This window comes from Toxorhynchites rutilus, chromosome 2, assembly GCF_029784135.1.
Source record: "Toxorhynchites rutilus septentrionalis strain SRP chromosome 2, ASM2978413v1, whole genome shotgun sequence".
NCBI lineage: Eukaryota > Metazoa > Arthropoda > Insecta > Diptera > Culicidae > Toxorhynchites > Toxorhynchites rutilus.
The window spans coordinates 99,546,509-99,566,872 of record NC_073745.1 but is presented as its reverse complement, the minus strand read 5'-3'; the positions used below and the strand labels follow the sequence as shown (position 1 = coordinate 99,566,872).

The window sequence follows — 20,364 nt, the reverse complement described above, 5'->3', positions numbered from 1 at the left end:
CACTTGCAAAGATGGGCGAGCCTTACGAGCAACGACATTCGCATAACTTTCGATGTTATTAGCATTATTATTCAGAAATACCTTTTCTTTCAAAGTTCCTTTCCGTATCAAATCATTATTTTTATTCATCAACATTATTTTTTTACTCGGGGTGTCCAAGAATTGCAACCTTGTGCTCTTCAATCGTGGTGTACCGCTTTCCTCCAGTGTAGATTCTGCGTACAAGGATCCTCCTAAGATTTTCAACAGGATTCAAGACTGGAAAAAATAAGTTTTTTGTCCTTAATCCATTGTTTAGTTTCCTTACTGGTATGAATAGAACATGTATGTAATCTCAGAACATGTATGTAATCCTTGAATGATGTGAAAGCTATCTTGAGCTTTCCGGTTGCAGAGAATACCGCCGAAATCATGTACGAGCCTTCACCAAAATTCTTGGTTGAAAAATGCTGTTCCTCCTTCCGTAAATTACGCCAGTGCCCGTTGAAATCATCAGGACCATCCAAAATAAACTTTTTTCGTCACTCACTGGAGATAACCTAGCAAAGTTAAAAAAATAATTGAAGAACTATTCATTATGGTATATAGCAAAATGTATTCTTTTGAAAATGTTCTTTGTCGTGACATACCATGTCCCACTGTGGATTCATGTGAGCTTTGGCAAAACTCAGACGTCTTTCGATGTGAGATGGTGTAAGATTAGGAGCTTTAACCTTTTTAGCCCTCTTTATGTAAGGACTTTTTACCAAAATTTGACGAATTGTCTCCCGTTAAACATTTAGATTCGAGGATTGCCTTATTTGCTTATGCGATTTTGAAGTATTCGAAATTATTTCCCGATTGTCCCGGTCAGGGAGCTTCGATTTACGTGGGGCTCTCTCTCTTTTTTACCGTATCCTTGTGGATTCGAAAAATAATTGAGCACTACTTGATGGGATCATCCAATCCGACGAGCAATTTCTCTAATTCCAACATTTCGTTGGTGAAATGCATCGATTTGTCCTTTTTTTCTATTCGTGAGCACTTTTCCTTTTGGCATTTTCCATATTTATTAAACAAACTAACTAAAAACAACGGAAAACGTAACTGGTCTTATAGAAACTTCACACAAAATACAAAAAACATTTGTTTACGCTCAACGCTTGCACACACACATATGAAAATCATGCAGCGTATGATAGTTACCAATACAAATACACTAGAATATAAATTGATGCGTTGCTTGTTTACAATAACACGAAGCAGCAAGATTATCATCTGGTCTTATAGAAGTTGGACAGAGTGAATGTGAATAACACTTCATTTCCAGATGCAACTTTAAACATCTACTGTCTGAATCATCTACAAGTAGACAATTATTTGTATTCACAAAGGCTAAAAGGATACCATCATGCACTCTGACGGCACGCGAGCAATTACTTTTTACTGTCGCAGTTCCGACGTGCATTCGGTAATATTATAGTGGAAAATAGCATTTCTTTCCATTTTTTTATCCCCAATATTTGATTAACAGGTTATACAGTCGCACTCGAAGCGAAAGCCAACCTCCTCAATGAACATTTCGAGAGCAACGAAAGCTCTTTTCAACGTCCATCAACTTTAAGCATTCTTGACGGTAGTTCTTATCCCAACAGCAAAAACAAGAAGAGAAGTGAAAAACGAAATATTAATGCAAACGAATTCCAATCGACCTTATCGGGAAAGGCTATCGTCCTTGGGCGGATTGTAGACAGCTCGTTTGTTTTCTGTTTTTTTTGTTTGGTTGTTGGCCACGTTCTATTTTCCCTGAAATGATTAGAGCATACGGCCGGAGCGCCGAATATACGGGAAAGAAAGTGCGTTTCATGTTTCCGTGGGAAAGCCTTCCGCGTTTACTTCCCCCCCCAACAGCTAGGGCGAAAAACGCTAGTTTGATTGTGCCTTTCTGTCCAATCATCAATTCAAATATGTTTTTCTTCGATATTATTCGGCGTCCAACCGCTAGACAGCTTCGGAAAGTGCTTGCCACTACTATATACTATATTGTATTCACTCTATGTTAGGGGATAGGAAAGCCAAATAAATCATTCTCACTTTCCGTTTCTCTATTCCGGAGCGGTGACTTTCTGGGGCCACCAGAATTCTCTACAACGACGCGAGGTTTCACATTTCCCAGCCAGTCGTTCAGTTGGCTTTCGTTGGCCCCAACGGATCAATCGTCCAAGCCGCCCCGCCTTCGCTCACTCGCTCGCCCAGATGTTAAGGATGGATAGATTTTTTGTTTTCGTTATCAAAGTCACGAATCTACCTCACCTCAGCTGCCGTGACTTTCCGATTCACGTTTCGATAATCCGCGGGCCGATGGGTTCGAAGGAGTCAACTGCATTAGAAGAAGCTGTTGTGCGGAGTGGGCTATGTTCGACCTGGGATTTCCTCGTCTTTTTCAGAGGGTCAGAGGGTTTAATGGTAATTCAGTATTGATGGAGTATTTCCCCCGAACAATGGCTCTTGAGCGATGTTTCATATTGATATGAATAAATGATTGTTGTTTATGTTTTCGAATGCTCGGAAACAAGTTTATTTTATTTCTCACCATCTTAAATACATAAGGCGTTTTCTTTCCGAACATAAGGCGTGAGCACGAACTTTACGAACTACTCAATACTTGAACAATTACCTAAATGGTTTCAGTACCCCGCACACCAACAAAATGTTTGCACGATTTTTCATTCACCTTTTTTTTTATTCTCTATCTGTCGTTAGGGAAATCTCGTATATTGAAACTGTAGAGTGTCTTTGTACCAGCCTAAAAGCTCACCCGCTCACCCACACAAATTAGTTAATCGTTTTCATCTCCTTATACATAATTCGTTACGATACGGTAGCAATCCTGATAAGGAGATAAGCCGCTAGGGAAATTCAAAATACTGAAACCAGTTGAACAACAGCTATAAACAAATTGTTTTCCGATACCACAAACTCCTAATTGATCCATTCAACAGTTTAACAAGTTATCTAGAAATGCCTAAATTCTCCTTCATTTTTCTCTATTTCCAGCGAAAAACGTCCACGAAAACGGCAGAAGAAAAAATCGCTTCCACGATTGAGTGATAGCCACGCGCAGATTCAAGACGATTAATTAAGTAGGAAGAACACGAAAAAGCAATTCCATAGTATAGCATAAAAACATAATAATTTCCGTGCAAAGTGTTTCGAGCTTCCATTTCACAAACATAAATCATAGCCGGAAAGTGAGAGACAAATTGGAAAAGTTGAACAGTCTTTGGCTCGGAAAAGCTGGGCGAAGAATTTTGCACCGGCCAGCCAGCAGGCAGCAAAAAGCGCTCTTCACATTCGCATATTTAACACTCCACTCAGATATTAAGCAATGCGGAGGAAGCCATTCGGGATGTGTATTCCGTTGAATATCGCCGCGGATCGGTGAGAGATTGTGTGTGTGTCTGTTCGAGATCTATACTACATTTGCGCTGGTGAATAAAAAAAGAAGAAATAACCGGAAGCCGTTTTGAATAAAGCAAGAAGAAAAAAAAGAAGTTCCAAAGTGTTGCAGCCCCCAGAATCGTTAAAAAGTTGTTCTTGGTTGTAATTTGGAAAGTTTCGACACAGTGAGAGTGGTATCCCGGCGCAGAGTGTGAAACCAAATATTGTATACACCATACGCAAAATGCCCCTTGGTCGTAAATCACCCCTGGAAGCACTTGCGATGCCGGGAGCCATTATCGCCTACAAGTACAGCCAGTACCGGCAGCGCCGCCGGGAGGCTGCGAATCGGCGCGTTACGGAACGTGAACTGACGGCGCTACACAACAAGATTGTAAGTTTTATCTTCATTAATCTTTTTATGTATTTCTATATATTAGGTGCGCCAGATCCAATTTTTGGGATGTGATAAAAACTGTCTGAACTAGAGTCTTCAAACTCGTTAAACTAGTATCAAAGCACTACCTTAATTGTTTGATTAACAAACATGGTTCAATTTACAAAGCAGAATTTACTTCGCTGTCACGCTTGTCCTCAATTGGGTTTGAAATCATTCTTACTTCTGTTTACGTTATAGTAAAAAGAAATTAAATGTTTGAAGATCAGACTTGAATGAGTTGTGTCACTGTTTTTGAATGAATCAACTTGTCACTAGATTAAACAACTTTTTAAACCTAACCTTATTTACACCAATTACTAATGAATTTATGTTCTGATAGATAACATCTCTTATGTACATATAAACAAGGTTTTGCCCTCGTACGTATAACATATCATCACAGGAGAACGGTTGATCTGACTTGAGTCGGCTATATATCGTTGAGTTTGTCTCCACCCAAATAAGAATTGTAGAATACTTTGGAAAAAATGGGTCTGTTCTCCAATAAAAAGTCTGTCCAACCGGAGTTAATTTCTTTATTTGGAATCAATTTGATAGGAAAACAAAACGAAGAACATCGTTTACCACAAGGCATTGAATTCAACTAACAATGTCCAAAAACACAACAGTTAAGAGAACGTTTAATCTGACAGTTAAGGTAATTTCTTTACAAACAATTATATACTCTTGGATTTACTCGCCATTATTGAAATTATAAAAAATGTACAGATTCAATAGCAAATTCATCATCCACCCAGATCATTGTTGCTGTCAGCGAATGAAGAACACATATTGTTTCACATTTATTTCGTTGGTAATCTTGAAAATCATTGAAACCGTTGTGCGTTTAACCATATGAAAAGACAAATCAGACTGGATAACTACAAGAATTTCTTCACGAACCCAACGTTTTGGTTCAGTTATTCAGATGCAATTGCAAGATGTGCTTTCTGATGACTACACAATCGTTGAATCCCTTGACATTGTATTGAAGCGGTGTAATCGTATCGAAATAGAACGAGTTTTTTGAGACCCATTTGGGCATTACAATATAAACTTATGTTTTCTATGGAGAGGATGAATAAAAACCTGTTAGTAAAAGTGTATTTTTTTTCGAATTTCAATACAAAATTTATGTATTAGGCTGTCAAAAAAGTCCTGCGGTATTTCCGCGAGGTGTCGTTGTAAGCGCGTAGTTCTAGTTGTATTCATTGTATTGAGTCATACTATAGCTTGTTGGAAAGGTATTTTTGCGCGCTATAATATATGCCTAGACAATGTTTTGTTTGGTTAAGTCGTTCGTGAGTTATAGTGTCGCAAATATGGAGCAAAATAAAGAGAAAGTCCGACATATTTTACAGTACTACTATGACAAAGGCAAAAATGCATCTCAAGCTGCCAATAAAATTTGTGCAGTTTCTGGACCCAATACAGTTTCCATTTCCACCGCACAACGATGGTTTCAACGTTTTCGTTCTGGTGTAGAGGTCGTCGAAGATGCGCCACGCTCCGGAAGGCCTGTCGTCGAAAATTTCAACAAAATCGCTGAATTAGCCGAGAAAGACCGGCATAGTAGCAGCCGTAGCATCGGCCAAGAGCTGGGGATAAGTCATCAAACCGTTATTAACCATTTGAAGAAGCTTGGATTCACAAAGAAGCTCGATGTATGGGTGCCACACACGTTGACGCAAAAAAACATCTTTGACCGTATCGACGCATGTGAATCGCTGCTGAATCGCAACAAAATCGACCCGTTTCTGAAGCGGATGGTGACTGGCGATGAAAAGTGGGTCACTTACGACAACATGAAGCGCAAACGGTCGTGGTCGAAGTCCGCTGAAGCGGCTCAGACGGTGGCCAAGCCCTCATTAACGGCCAGGAAGGTTCTGCTGTGTGTTTGGTGGGATTGTGAAGGAATAATCTATTATGAGCTGCTTCCCTATGGCCAAACGCTCAATTCGAAAAACAGAGGCCGCATTGTCTTTCATCACGACAACGCCAGGCCACACACTTCTTTGGTGACGCGCCAGAAGCTCCGGGAGCTCGGATGGGAGGTTCTTTTGCATCCGCCGTATAGTCCGGACCTTGCACCAAGTGACTACCACCTGTTTTTGTCCATGGCGAACGAGCTAGGTAGTCAGAAGTTAGCCACAAAAGAGGCCTGTGAAAATTGGCTATCCGAGTTTTTTGCCAATAAGGAAGCGAGCTTCTATAACAGGGGTATTATGAAGTTGGCATCTCGTTGGGAACAAGTCAACGAACAAAACGGCGCATATTTGACTTAAAACAGATGATTGTAAAGGGTGTGTCACATCAAATTTCATCACGGAAAAAACGCTGTAGAAATTCGCCGATCCTTTTGAAAATTTTAGACAGTAAAATAAAAACTATTAAACAACTTTTGGCATTTTCTTTTTATTCATAATTCGAGCCCAAGCCCGTATGCACGCACCTTCCTCTTTACCCCGTCCATAAGGTTCTGTACAACGTCAGGTTGTAGTTTTTTTTGAACAGAAATCCATTTTCTCTTGAAGTCCGCCTCCGATTTGACAACTTTTGGGTTCTTCCGGAGGGCCTGCTTCATAATCGCCCAATATTTCTCTATTGGGCGAAGCTCCGGCGCGTTGGGCGGGTTCATTTCCTTTGGCACGAAGGTGACCCCGTTGGCTTCGTACCACTCCAACACGTCCTTTGAATAGTGGCACGAAGCGAGATCCGGCCAGAAGATGGTCGGGCCCTCGTGTTGCTTCAATAGTGGTAGTAAGCGCTTCTGTAGGCACTCCTTAAGGTAAACCTGCCCGTTTACCGTGCCGGTCATCACGAAGGGGGCGCTCCGCTTTCCGCAAGAGCAGATCGCTTGCCACACCATGTACTTTTTGGCAAACTTGGATAGTTTCTGCTTGCGAATCTCCTCCGGAACGCTGAGTTTGTCCTCTGCGGAGAAGAACAACAGGCCCGGCAGCTGACGAAAGTCCGCTTTGACGTAGGTTTCGTCGTCCATTACCAGGCAATGCGGCTTCGTCAGCATTTCGGTGTACAGCTTCCGGGCTCGCGTCTTCCCCACCATGTTTTGCCTTTCGTCGCGGTTAGGAGCCTTCTGAACCTTGTATGTACGCAGGCCCTCCCGCTGCTTGGTCCACTGGACGAATGAACTTGACAAATTCAGCTTATTGGCGACATCCCGGACCGAACTTCTCGGATCACGTCTAAACTGCTTAACTACGCGCTTGTGATCTTTTTCACTGACGGAGCATCCATTTTTCCCGTTCTTCACCTTCCGGTCGATGGTTAGGTTCTCGAAGTATCGTTTTAGTACTCTGCTGACCGTGGATTGGATGATTCCCAGCATCTTACCGATGTCCCGATGTGACAACTCCGGATTCTCGAAATGAGTGCGCAGGATTAATTCACGACGCTCTTTTTCATTCGACGACATTTTTCCAAATTTACGAAAAATTGACAGTGAAGCATGGCCAACGTGATCTATACACTCTTATCTGATTATAAGCGAAAACTGAAGATATAATTCCTAAAAATTAAATTTCTACAGCGTTTTTTCCGTGATGCAATTTGATGTGACACACCCTTTAACTAATTTTATGAACAAATGAAAATTCAAAAAAAAATACCGCAGGACTTTTTTGACAGCCTAATATTTTTCAAATTCAAAAACAAACAAAAAGGTCAGCTCTCCGAACTTCTACGCGTACTGTTTGATCATCAGACAGGATGTTGATAATCATTTGCTGTGATAGTGTCGATTTTTCCAACAAAACGTGCTCAACAGGTAGGGTAAATGATCTTGTTTTGACCAATTTAGGGTGTTTCCATGCAACTAGTAAAAGCAAATCGATTTTGCTTCATGAAAATCACATATAATCAATATGAGTTTGGGTTTGTTGAAAAGCCCCAAGTCTCTAGTTTCTAGTAGTGGTTGGTTTGCTGGTCTACCATACAAATGAAACACAAATTCCTGCATAACTCGAGAACTAATTAAGCAAATAGAACCAACTTCGGTATATGGAGGTTGTAGGGGGCAATAAATGTTCCTATGGTGGTTTGACACTCCTCCTTCCTCCTTAAGGTGGGGTGGAGGAGGTGTCCTGAATTACTCGAGAAACACTCACGCAAACGGAACCAAATTTGGCATGTGAAATTTTAAGGAGCAATAAATGTTTCACATCTATCCCCTCTCTACTGCCACACAAATGAAACACAAAATTTTGTATAACTCGAGAACTAATTAAGCAAATGGAACCAAATTTGGGATGTGAGGGTTTTTGGGTACGAGAAATGTTTCTATGATGGTATGACACCCCTGCCTCCTCTGAAATGGAGAGAGGGTTCCACAAAAATAATACAACCAAACATTGAAAACTTTCGGAAAACTCTGAAGAAAATGGGAAAAGTTGCGAAAATTCAATTCCTATATGTTCTACAATTGTGCTCCCTTGGCCGAGTGGTTAGCGTCATAACTAACATACCGGGTGTTCGGGTTCGATTCCCGTTCTGGTCGGGGGAATTTTTCGTCAAAGAAATTTCCTCCGACTTGCACTGTGATCACGCGTATTCTAGAGCTTGCCACTCAGAATGCGTTCAAGGCGTGTTATTTAGCATAGAAATCTCAACTAAGTACTAATAAAAATGACGCAAGTAATACTACGTTGAGACGGTGATGTTCCTTTAGGAACGGTAGTTCCATTGAAGAAGAAGAAGATGTTCTACAATTTCTTAGTGACAAGCGTTGTTAGTCCATTTGATGTTTGCACTAACGAAATTGATATTTGTTCGAAAGTGGAAATGGATTTCAATGTGATAAAACTCACTCCTATAGCTTCTTCTATATATATAAATAAACATGGATCGCCGAATGTGTTGATAAGAGCAAAACTCGAGAAAGGAATTGTCCGTTTTAGGGCTTTCTTTATTCTATCATATTGTCTGTATCAAACATTTAATCCATGTAACGGAGAAACATGTTATTTGCAGGTGGTTGAAAAATCTTGAAGGAGAATAGTGAGAATAATCTGATATTATAATGACGAGTTTTGTTAGAAGTACTAGGAATTTTATAGTGAAATGTAATTTTAAAGTGAAGATTAGAAGATGAATCAATGAACAGTTCTGCGATTGGACCCATGAACGTGAATGTGATAACGGAAAATAATTTTTGGGCGGGACGAAGTTTGCCGGGTCAGCTAGTAATCCTATAAAACATGTGAATCCGTAAAAATATATTACGGATTACCTTTCCGTCGACATACCGTAAGCATTGAATTGCCCTTACAATGTTTCCAAATACAGTGTTTGCTTTCAAATGACTTCATTCGGAGCAGACATTGTTGAGATAGGTGTCATCCGACAGTTAAGGTGATTTCTTCTCAATCAATTATAAGGTAAATGATTTTGGTTTGTCCAGTCGAAAATATGATCATGGTTTGTCCACTTTTTTGAATGCTCTAATTCAGCACATCTTTATGTATTCGAATGTTTTAAAACATATAAATAAAATGGTCTTTTTCATGATTTACAGTAGTTTTATGGTATATTTTTACGGAATCACCAAAATACACCATCTATTGGTGTCAATGCGCCCCTCATTCGAGCTAACTTTTATTCGATCACCAGATGATTATCTGGCACGTATTTAGACCTTTTCTGGATTATAACACTTACAAATATTGTAAACATCATGCTTGCACACAATTTGTATCAGATTTACATAGCTAAAACATGTAATTAACGCATTTCGATGACCTCAATTCTGTTCATGAGCTGTCAGATTCACTAATGTTGTTTTGTCCACATGATTTCTATGGCAACCGCTTGGCGCGCTGCAGTTTGTTTATTGTGTCATTCGTGCATAGCAGAAATAAAGTTTCACTGTGTTGAGTGTGTTGAGGTGAACACACCCAAGAAAAGCAAGAAAAGGCAATATTCTGAAGAAAGCATAAATTATGAATGGATCAATATGATGACAGTAAACTCAAGCAATGAGAAATGCAACATGTACCGTTTTGTCTCACATTCCGAACAGTCTCAAATTCCGAACACTTCATTTTTAAATGTAAGTTTATTAAACTTTTATGTAATAAATGATTGAATAATGAAAACGCAGACATTCCTTGAGGTATAGGCTTTATTTTGACATGATTTACAGGTATCGATACAGCCTATCTATATATATTAGGCTGTCAAAAAAATCCCGCGGTATTTTTTTTTGAATTTTCATTTGTTCATAAAATTAGTTACAATCATCTGTTTTAAGTCAAATATGCGCCGTTTTGTTCGATGACTTGTTCCCAACGAGATGCCAACTTCATAATACCCCTGTTAAAGAAGCTCGCTTCCTTATTGGCAAAAAACTCGGATAACCAATTTTCACAGGCCTCTTTTGTGGCTAACTTCTGACTACCTAGCTCGTTCGCCATGGACAAAAACAGGTGGTAGTCACTTGGTGCAAGATCCGGACTATACGGCGGATGCAAAAGAACCTCCCATCCGAGCTCCCGGAGCTTCTGGCGCGTCACCAAAGAAGTGTGTGGCCTGGCGTTGTCCTGATGGAAGACAATGCGGCCTCTGTTTATAAAAGATGGCCTCTTCTTCATGAGTGCTACCTTCAAGCGGTCCAGTTGTTGGCAGTACAGGTCCGAATTGAGCGTTTGGCCATAGGGAAGCAGCTCATAATAGATTATTCCTTGACAATCCCACCAAACACACAGCAGAACCTTCCTGGCCGTTAATGAGGGCTTGGCCACCGTCTGAGCTGCTTCAGCGGGCTTCGACCACGACCGTTTGCGTTTCACGTTGTCGTAAGTGACCCACTTTTCATCGCCAGTCACCATCCGCTTCAGAAACGGGTCGATTTTGTTGCGATTCAGCAGCGATTTGTAAACGAGAAGAAGGATCTTACGCCATTCAGTGGCGTCGACTTTCGGATTTGGTAAATTAATAAACACAAACGCTATTCGTACAAGCGTCGCCTCTGTACTGTATACTGTCAACTGGCATCTGTGTCCAAAGAAAAGACTCTCGGGGCTTAAATACTAGTTTACAAAAATAGGCTTAAACTCTACACAGAATATTTACAAATTATGCTGGGCGGAGCATCGCACCAGCAGTTAGAGTGGGCTGTGATGGCCTTGGTCAGACGCGTTCTTCGGAGAGAGAGAGAAAGCACTTCTTTGTGGGTCAAAGTAAATAGGAAAAGAAAGTGCTGAAACATGTGTGCCGGATGCGCGCCACATGTTTGGTTAAATTTCTGCTGCTAGCTAAACTCGCAGCGGGGCGGAAGGAAGACAAACTCGCCGCTGCCGTTGGTGCGCGTCGAGTTATACAATCATAAATAGTAAACGAACCCTTGGGCCAGATTGCTGGCTCGGGTATCGTATCACATTTTATGTTTATATCGCCCAGCGCCCTCGGGGGTGGTTTATTGCCTTAGAGGTCTTGAATATTGATGAGTTGGGTTTAAGCGTGATCATATTACACCTTTCCCCTTTCGGAGAATGACGTAACATTGAGAAGTCATTCAAGTTAAATTAGGTGGAAAGATTCGTCTGACCTTACAATTTTAGTGTTTATTCAATGTTTGTGATATGTACATTTTTCGTGTATTCAGGTAAAAATTAAGTTTGTTTATAAAGATTATCCTTATAATATGATTATACGGATTGTCTTCGTTGGGTGTTCTATTTGCTTATAAATATATTTATTTTTAATATTTGTTTAATATATACATTTTACATTTGATAATAACTGTCGGAAGGATTAACTGCTAACTAGGTATCCCTTTCCCCTTAGGGTGGGGTTGCTCATATGGTATTATTCTGTTTTTATGTACAGTCTGGACTTTATTGGTTTGATCATCTCTTATTGTTACGTTAGGGTGTTTAATGTCAATTATTATATATGGTCCTACGTATACTTTGTCTAATTTGGATCTGTTTTCGTTTGATAGAAATACTAGATCATTAATGGCTACTTTTGATGGTCTAGCCATGGTTTTCTGTGTCTCATTTCTGGCTTTTCTTACCTTATCAATTATTTCCCTAGCGGTATTTGATGCTATTTGTAGTTTATATTTAAGTTCTTTGTAATATAAATCCATGTTGTAAATTGGTTCTACATATGTGCTTGTTGTGAGGTTTTGTGGTAATTTAGCATTCGTTCCAAAAACTAACTCGAATGGAGTGTATGAGAAATCTGTGTGTGGTGTTGTGTTGTAGCAGAATGTGTAGTAAGGCAACCATTCATCCCAGTCACTCTGTGCTTGGTTGACGAATTGCCTTACGTACTCGTTAAGACAACGATGGTTCCTTTCCAGGCTTCCTATTGATTGAGGGTGATATGGAGTGGAAAAATTTTGTTTAAGCTTCAGTAATGAAGCTATGTTTTCGAATAACTCGTTCTTATATTCAGTTCCTTGGTCTGTTTGGATGAGTTTTGGAATTCCATAGACCAGAATTAAGTTTTCTATGAAGGCTTTGGCTATGGTGGATGCTTGTTTGTCTATTGTGGGTTTAATAATGATGTATTTTGTTAAGTTGCATTGAATGGTCAGTGCGTATCGGTTTCCATTATTGGATCTGTTAAATGGTCCAATTGTGTCAATCGATACGCAGTCGAATGCTTTTTGGGGTGTTTTAATTTCGACGAAATTTTCGTTTGTTCGTATTGTGTGTTTATTTTGCTGGCATTTTATGCACTTCTTGATGTAGCTACTGATATCTTTTTTCATGCCACTCCAAGAATAGAGTCTGCTTAACTTTTTGTATAGTCTGGTGACTCCTGTATGTCCACCAGTGGGTGTATCGTGATTGTTTTTTATAATTTCGAACCTTTCGTTTTGGCTTTCTATCACACGCTTGGGTGTGTAGAGCACTATTTGCAAGTATTTGAGCGTGTCATTACAAATCTTCTTAAAGGTTTGCACGCTGCATATTTGGAAAATTACGCTTGATAACGCTAGAGCTATCATGCTAATTTTCAAGTTTTTGGCCATATTTTCAACTTTCTTTACTAGTTTTCCCAGGGATTCTTTTGTGTTGCTTGCATTTTCAATTATTGTCGACGACTTTTCTTCGGTTCTTTTTTTATTCATTATTGCGCATTTCAAATTTTTGTTTCCGCTAGCGTTTGTTTCTTTATTCATTTCTAATGCGCGTCCGCATAGAAGTTTAGGTAGGTTTTGCCATTCTCGGGGTTCAATAGCCTCGTACGCTCTGAGCTGATCAGACTCAGTATCGTCGGGGTTTGAATTATTGTCTGTAATTTCTGTGTCGTTATTCGTTTCGTTTAGTTTTCTAGTCATTGCTCTGGTTTGTATACCCAGGACTTTTATAGTTTTAAGTGCCTCGGAATTAATTGCTATTCGTGATAGCGCATCTGCAGTCACATTTAGCTTACCTTGAACGTATTTTACATCAAAATGGAATTCTTCAAGATCCAACCTCATTCTTGTGAGTTTTGATGAGGGATCTTTCATTGAAAATAAATATACTAACGGTCTGTGATCCGTTTTTACTGTGAATTTCCTCCCGTAGAGGTATGGTCTAAAGTACGTAATTGCCCAGTGAATTGCTGTCAATTCCTGTTCAATTGTCGATTTATTGGCTTCACCTTTTGTGAAGGCTTTGCTTGCGTATGCAATGGGTAGTTCTATACCGTCGTTTTCTTGGGCTAAGACGGCGCCGCATGCTATTTTTGAAGCATCGGTTATTAGGGTGAATTCTTGTGTGAAATCGGGGAATTTGAGAACTTTTGGTGAGATAAGTTCGTTTTTCAATTTATTGAATGCATTTTGGCATTCGGGAGACCAATCAAATTTTGCGTTTTTTCTGAGCAATTTGTTTAATGGGTACGCTATTTCTGCGAAATTTTGTATGAACCTCCGGTAATAGTTGCAAAAGGCAACAAAACGCCTCACTTCATCTGCTGATGATGGTGTGGGGTAGTTTGTTACCGCTGAAAACTTTGATTGGTCGGGCTGTATACCTGCCGCTGAAATGTTGTGACCTAGATATGTTACGTCTGGTCTGAAGAAGGAGCATTTTTTGGGATTTAATTTTAAGTTGTAGTTTTGTAATTGTTTGAAAACGTTTTCCAAGTTAATAAGGTGATGGTTTATTGAGCAGCCGACGACGATGATGTCGTCGATGTAAAGGAATGCACATTCAGGTGGGAGTCCGCTAAGTGCTATGGACATCATTCTCTGAAAGCTATTTGGTGATATATTTAGACCGAATGGTAACCTATTGAATTCGTAGTGACCGTTAGAGGTCGAAAATGCTGTGTACTTTTTTGATTTTTCGTCAAGTTCGATTTGGTGGAAACCTGACATTAAGTCTAGGGTTGTAAAATATTTGGCTCTGCCCAAATGATCGAGGATTTCGTCGATTCTTGGTAGGGGGAATTTATCTGGGGTTATCTTTTTATTTAGTTGTCGAAAGTCAACCACTAATCGCCATTTTTTATCTTGAGTATTTGATTTCTTTGGGACTAAGAGGATGGGAGAATTGTATGGTGAGGTGGAATTTTGGATTATTTTGTTATTTAGCATGTGGCTGATTTGGTTATTTATTTCTGAAATTTGTGCTTCCGGGGTTCGATAATTCTTTATGTAAACGGGTGTCTTGTCTTGAAGGTGAATGGTTTGCTTGTAGAAGTTGTTGGTTGTCAATATGTCGTCTTCTAGTGCAAAAATGTCGTTGTATTTAGTGCATAATTCTGTTAATTTCTCCTGGGCATGTTGGGGTGTATGATTCAAATTGAGTTCCTTAATCAGTTTCTCGTGTCTACCTTTTGGGTTTTCTCCTAATTCCGTTGTAATGTGATTTATGGTGTATTCTTTAAGGGGGATAGTGGTGGGGGCGAAGGTTTTTGGGATTGATGTTGGTGTGGTATTTGTGTTAATTATTGTAATGAATTGTGAGTTTGGGTTTATTATTGTGTTTGCGCAAAAAATGCCTGGTTTGATTTCTTGTGCGATCACAAGGGCATCATCGTTTAGGTTGAGTGACGGGAAGTGTTTTATAATTTGGCATCTAGGGGGAATAATGTAATTGTTTTCCCAGCTATCTTGAATCGGAATTTCAATTTTGGTGTTTTCATAGTTGAAGGTCATTAGCCATGTTTTGAGGCATAGGTTACATTCATATTTGGTGAGGAAATCTCTGCCTAAAATGCCATCTGCAATTATAGGAAACTTGTTGTTGACGATTTGAAATTGGTGTGGAATTTGGATATCGTCAAAAATGATATTTGTATTTGTGCTCGCTATGGATTCGGTCTTTCCCTCCGTAACTCCATTAATAATGCATCTATTTCCGGGGTGTATTAATTGTTTTCCGTTAATTTTTTCTTCTTTTACTATTGAGATGTCAGCGCCTGTATCAATTATTAATATACATGGTTTGCTTGACATTTGTAAGTATAGTGTAACGAACATTGAACAATTCACGTCGCATTTAAAAATATTTAATGTTGGTCTCCGTAATGTTTGTTTTCCTCCAATGTCAATGCCGGTTCGGACTGGAGGGCATCCGTCGGTTGTGACTCGTTTCCCGTTAGGCGGATGTATTGCTGAGGGCGGTTAAAATTTGTATTCCGCCTATTGTTGTTGTTGTTATTTCGCTGTGGGTTTATGTTTGAGAATTGGTCTCGAACTTGGTTTTGCTGGCCAAAACGGTTATAGTTATTACGCGGTTGGTTTTGGAAATTATTTTGGTTGAAATTGTTGCGGTTGAAATTGTTTTGGTTTCTACCGCGGTTATGGAAGTCGTTTGGCCTGCGCCTGTAATTATTATAATGTGTGTCAACGTTGTTGTTGAAACGGTTGGCGTTTCTGTTGGTTTGCGAGTATGCAAATACTGATGCGCTCGCATTATTTAAGTTTTCCTCCAACGCTTTAGTCATCGCGTCGGAGTATGAATTGAAATTCCCTGCTCTTATGATGAGCGAGGTTTTTTCGTTTTTTAACCCTCCGGCTAAATGTTTGACGCCTTCTTTGTTTGCCATAGATTTGGCAACTTGGGGCGGAATTTCTTTAGCGGTGTACGCTGTTTCCAAACTGAACACCAATTTTTCTAAATCCAGGCAAAATTGTTCGATTCCACCGTTTTGTTTCAAGTTAGCCATTTTAGCTAGAACTTGTTCCGGTGGGCTGGTCGTTATTTTAGCTTTTAAAATTTTGCTTATCTCGCTCACCGATGTCGGTGTTTCAGTGAATGCATTTCTCGCCCGTCCCTCTAGTTTGGTTAGTATGACGTTAATTATGGTTGCTTTGTTTTCCGGTGTTTCAAATGTTTTCACCAAGTTTAAAGCGTCAGCGAAGGCTTTCAGTTTGTCTATGTTTCCGTCGAATTGCGGAACTATAGACGATGTAGTCTTGATTATTTCGAGTATGCTAGCCATTTTCGGTTTTCTTTGTAACCTGAGGCAAAATAGGACGGCTAGCGCAATTTCCTTGAGTGTTCTTGGTCTACCCTTTTCGATTGACGCCTTAATTGCGTTCAAAAGTTGGTCCGCCTTTTCGGTTATTTTTATGATTTCTGAGCCGTGGGTTGTGTCTAGTAACGTAGACGACAATTTTTTAATCTGTTTCACAAGCGCTTCCGCTTCCGTGAGGCGTTTGGCTAAGGTACTTTTCCTTAGTTTTCTGACCAGTTCCTGTTGTATAGTCAGGTGTATATGTTTTAGTTTTTGTATATTCAATTGGATGAGCTTTGTTACTTCGTCCATTCAAGGAGACAAGGAAAAATGGTTATCGGTAAAGAATTTATTATGCTGAGGCTGCGTTCGAACGCATGTTTTAAAATTTTCGAATTCTTTTAGACGGTGTCGACTACGGCTGCGTGAGCTTTTGCCGCTTGCATAGCATGTGCATTCATGCATGCCTTATATGCTTTGTATATTTTCGAAATTAGTAGTATGGATATGAGGGCAAGTGTGACGCAGATAATCGCTCCTTGAGCTTCGTGCATTACACTGTGGTTCTCTAGGTGATTTAAAATTTGGATTTGAGCGTCGCCCGTGTTACTAACGGGTTTGGTATTAAATAACCCCATTTTCAACGGTACATATGTAAAACCAATTTTGTGGGTATTGTAATTGCTTTTTTTTTTTTTTCTAATTCCTACTACCTATTCCTACTGCCGCGTGGGTATTACGATAAAAAATATTTTGTGCCTCGACTATAAATTTATTACATGATATCCGTATATAAAAGGATTAGACTAACTCGAGTCTGACTTACGCCACGTTTTCTCCGCAAGTGTCCTCTTCTCGGGGGTGGGGGGGGCGTGGGTGCCTCTGCGTCCGTCAGATCTCAGGGGTGTCCAGTTGGATCCAAATCGATGTTCATTTTTTTTTTTGAAATACTGCTTGGCTTGTAACTGCTATTTATTCTGTTCCACTACTTCACTGTCCGCTGTACGATTGTGGTTCCACTTATGTTTTATGCTCGTACACTGGTCATTCGTCCTTCACTTCAACGTGGTTACAACCACTTTACACTAACGGTTTTTCGTGGGGTTCAATTTCTTCGCCTTCTTGGCGATTTTCACCGAATTTTTCTTTATTCAAATTACCCGCACTCACACTGCACCCGGGACGGTTCAAAAGTTCGTTTAACTTCTTTTTTTTTTTGTAGAGAATTTTTCAGTAATAACCAGTCGGGTCCAAGGTCCGCATTTTAGGCTGACTTCAACACGCGATCACGGAATCGGTTCACTGATCGTAGAACTTGGTTAACTGATCGTGGAGCGCGGCTATTGGTTTCTGTAACGATAGCGATAACTGGCCATTGGCCACTTTGCCATCACGCGGGCCATTTGCACTTTTTCACTAGTTCCGAAGTGACTCGGTGTCACTGGTCGCCATGTAAACGAGAAGAAGGATCTTACGCCATTCAGTGGCGTCGACTTTCGGATTTGGTAAATTAATAAACACAAACGCTATTCGTACAAGCGTCGCCTCTGTACTGTATACTGTCAACTGGCATCTGTGTCCAAAGAAAAGACTCTCGGGGCTTAAATACTAGTTTACAAAAATAGGCTTAAACTCTACACAGAATATTTACAAATTATGCTGGGCGGAGCATCGCACCAGCAGTTAGAGTGGGCTGTGATGGCCTTGGTCAGACGCGTTCTTCGGAGAGAGAGAGAAAGCACTTCTTTGTGGGTCAAAGTAAATAGGAAAAGAAAGTGCTGAAACATGTGTGCCGGATGCGCGCCACATGTTTGGTTAAATTTCTGCTGCTAGCTAAACTCGCAGCGGGGCGGAAGGAAGACAAACTCGCCGCTGCCGTTGGTGCGCGTCGAGTTATACAATCATAAATAGTAAACGAACCCTTGGGCCAGATTGCTGGCTCGGGTATCGTATCACATTTTATGTTTATATCGCCCAGCGCCCTCGGGGGTGGTTTATTGCCTTAGAGGTCTTGAATATTGATGAGTTGGGTTTAAGCGTGATCATATTACAGATTCACATGCGTCGATACGGTCAAAGATGTTTTTTTGCGTCAACGTGTGTGGCACCCTTACATCGAGCTTCTTTGTGAATCAAAGCTTCTTCAAATGGTTAATAACGGTTTGATGACTTATCCCCAGCTCTTCGTCGATGCTACGGCTGCTACTGCTGCCATACAAATGAAACACAAGTTTCTACATTACTCGAGAATTAATCAAGCAAATGAAACGAAATTTGGCATGTAGAGGTTTGAGGGTGCCATGTAAATGTTTCTATGGTGGTTAGACACTCCACCCCTTTCTCTAAGGGGGGGCTGTCATACAAATGGAAAACAAATTTCTGCATAACTCGAAAACTAATCAAGCAAATGGAGCCAAATTTGGCGTGTGAAGATTTTAGGGGGGTTCATATTTTCGTAAAATCATCAAAAATATAAAAAATTTAACCGTTATATACCGTTATATAGCACTAAAGAGGCGTAATGATGGCGAATTGAAACATGTTTTTATGACCCATCGCTCATACGACGCATTGCAATATCAACTAATGTTTTACAATGAAGAGGATGGATATCACTTTCAAATCAGAATGATTCATTTGCTTTTCCAGCTGCAGAACAAAAGTTCTGTATTGCTTTAAGGTGAAGAAACAAACCAGAAGGTCAGCTCTCTGAACTCCTACGCGTAGGGATTGGGGGTAAGTCCGACTCCATAAGGGAAAGTATTGTTTTGTGAGATCTGAGGGCACATATTGTTATGCTTCCCTCACAGAATCATTGTCTAGATTATTTCCCATGAGATATAAGAAATATCAGTGCTTCTAAACGGCAATTTAGCATGTAACAGTCAATTTTCAAAGCAGACAGAAAAACATAGTTCACCAACCAGTGCGGGTGAAACCGGCATCCCATGGGGGTAACACCGGCACCCTCAATTAGTCAGTAAAAATACTTGACACCAGCTGAATCAGTTTAAATGTAGCAACCGACAAATGGGAGGTATTCTAATTCTAGATGGCGCTGTCGAATATAGTTCGAATCGCTCAACTGATTCCAAAGATATGGTCGAACAAGCTCCGGTGAGCATGGAATATGGAAAAGAAAGAAATTTGATATTAGGAAAATCTATCATGCGGCACCTCAAACCACACCACAATTCAATTACTAGTTTGATGGAATCTAGGTCCTAGTTTCGAGCTTACCACCTTCTCCTGGGACCCACTCTCACAATTCGATTTCTTTGGGAGCCTTCAACCTTCAACTAACTTGAAAGCATGCCAGACTTACCCCACTGAAAGGGTGACGGTGTAACCCCAACAGCATACATATTTTTAAGGAGACTATTTCTATTAATGCATTGCTTTAACTTAACTCAACTCGAATCCCAGTTAACAATACAGGGGACAAACTGTAGAACAACGAAAAAGGATTTGAAACCTCGTTCAGGAATAAAAGTTTAAATTCCACTACCGAAAAATTACGTCCGGTTGCACACCATCGGCACTCGTGTTTGTTTTGATGAATATTTTAACATTTGACGAATCACGGTGGGTTGGATTTGGTTTTAAACGTCTAAAATAATAAATACTAACATGTACTGTGTTCAAAAACATAGTTAATTTGAGTTTTCTAGTAAAACTCATGGGGTGCCGATCTTATCTCCAGTGACGGGCTTACCCCCGGTACCCCTACAGTTTGATGAATAGACAGGATGTGCTGATATCGATGACTTTTCAAACAGACCGTAGTCTAAGCATGTCAAACTAAAGACTGAGCCTCTAATTTTCCATCAAACAAAACCGCGGCCTGAAGACTTCGTACCATAGAGAGATGCAACAATTTAAGAACAAAATGCTATCAATATTAAACATTTGTTAATCTTTCCGTCCACATATTGAATAAACCCAACATAATTTTTTTTCAACATCTTTACTTATTCATTACACTTACAGATATTGAAATCGAGTGAATTTCGAAAGTGTTTCGCTTACTGACTAAATCAAATTCGAGTGGCATCATCTATTATCGTTTACGAATG

At 40.0% G+C, this 20,364-nt stretch overlaps 1 protein-coding gene across 4 annotated transcripts in view; it reads left to right on the top strand.

Moving 5' to 3' along the window:
* Positions 1 to 20,364, top strand: part of LOC129764540 (ensconsin) — a 246,086-nt gene that overhangs the window by 19,521 nt on the left and 206,201 nt on the right. For all 4 annotated transcript variants that reach the window (XM_055763732.1, XM_055763733.1, XM_055763734.1 and 1 more), the window contains one exon: positions 3,037 to 3,814. In XM_055763732.1, coding sequence (XP_055619707.1) covers positions 3,665 to 3,814 — 150 coding nt within the window. In that variant the 5' untranslated portion in view covers positions 3,037 to 3,664. The remainder of the gene's footprint in view (positions 1 to 3,036; positions 3,815 to 20,364) is intronic.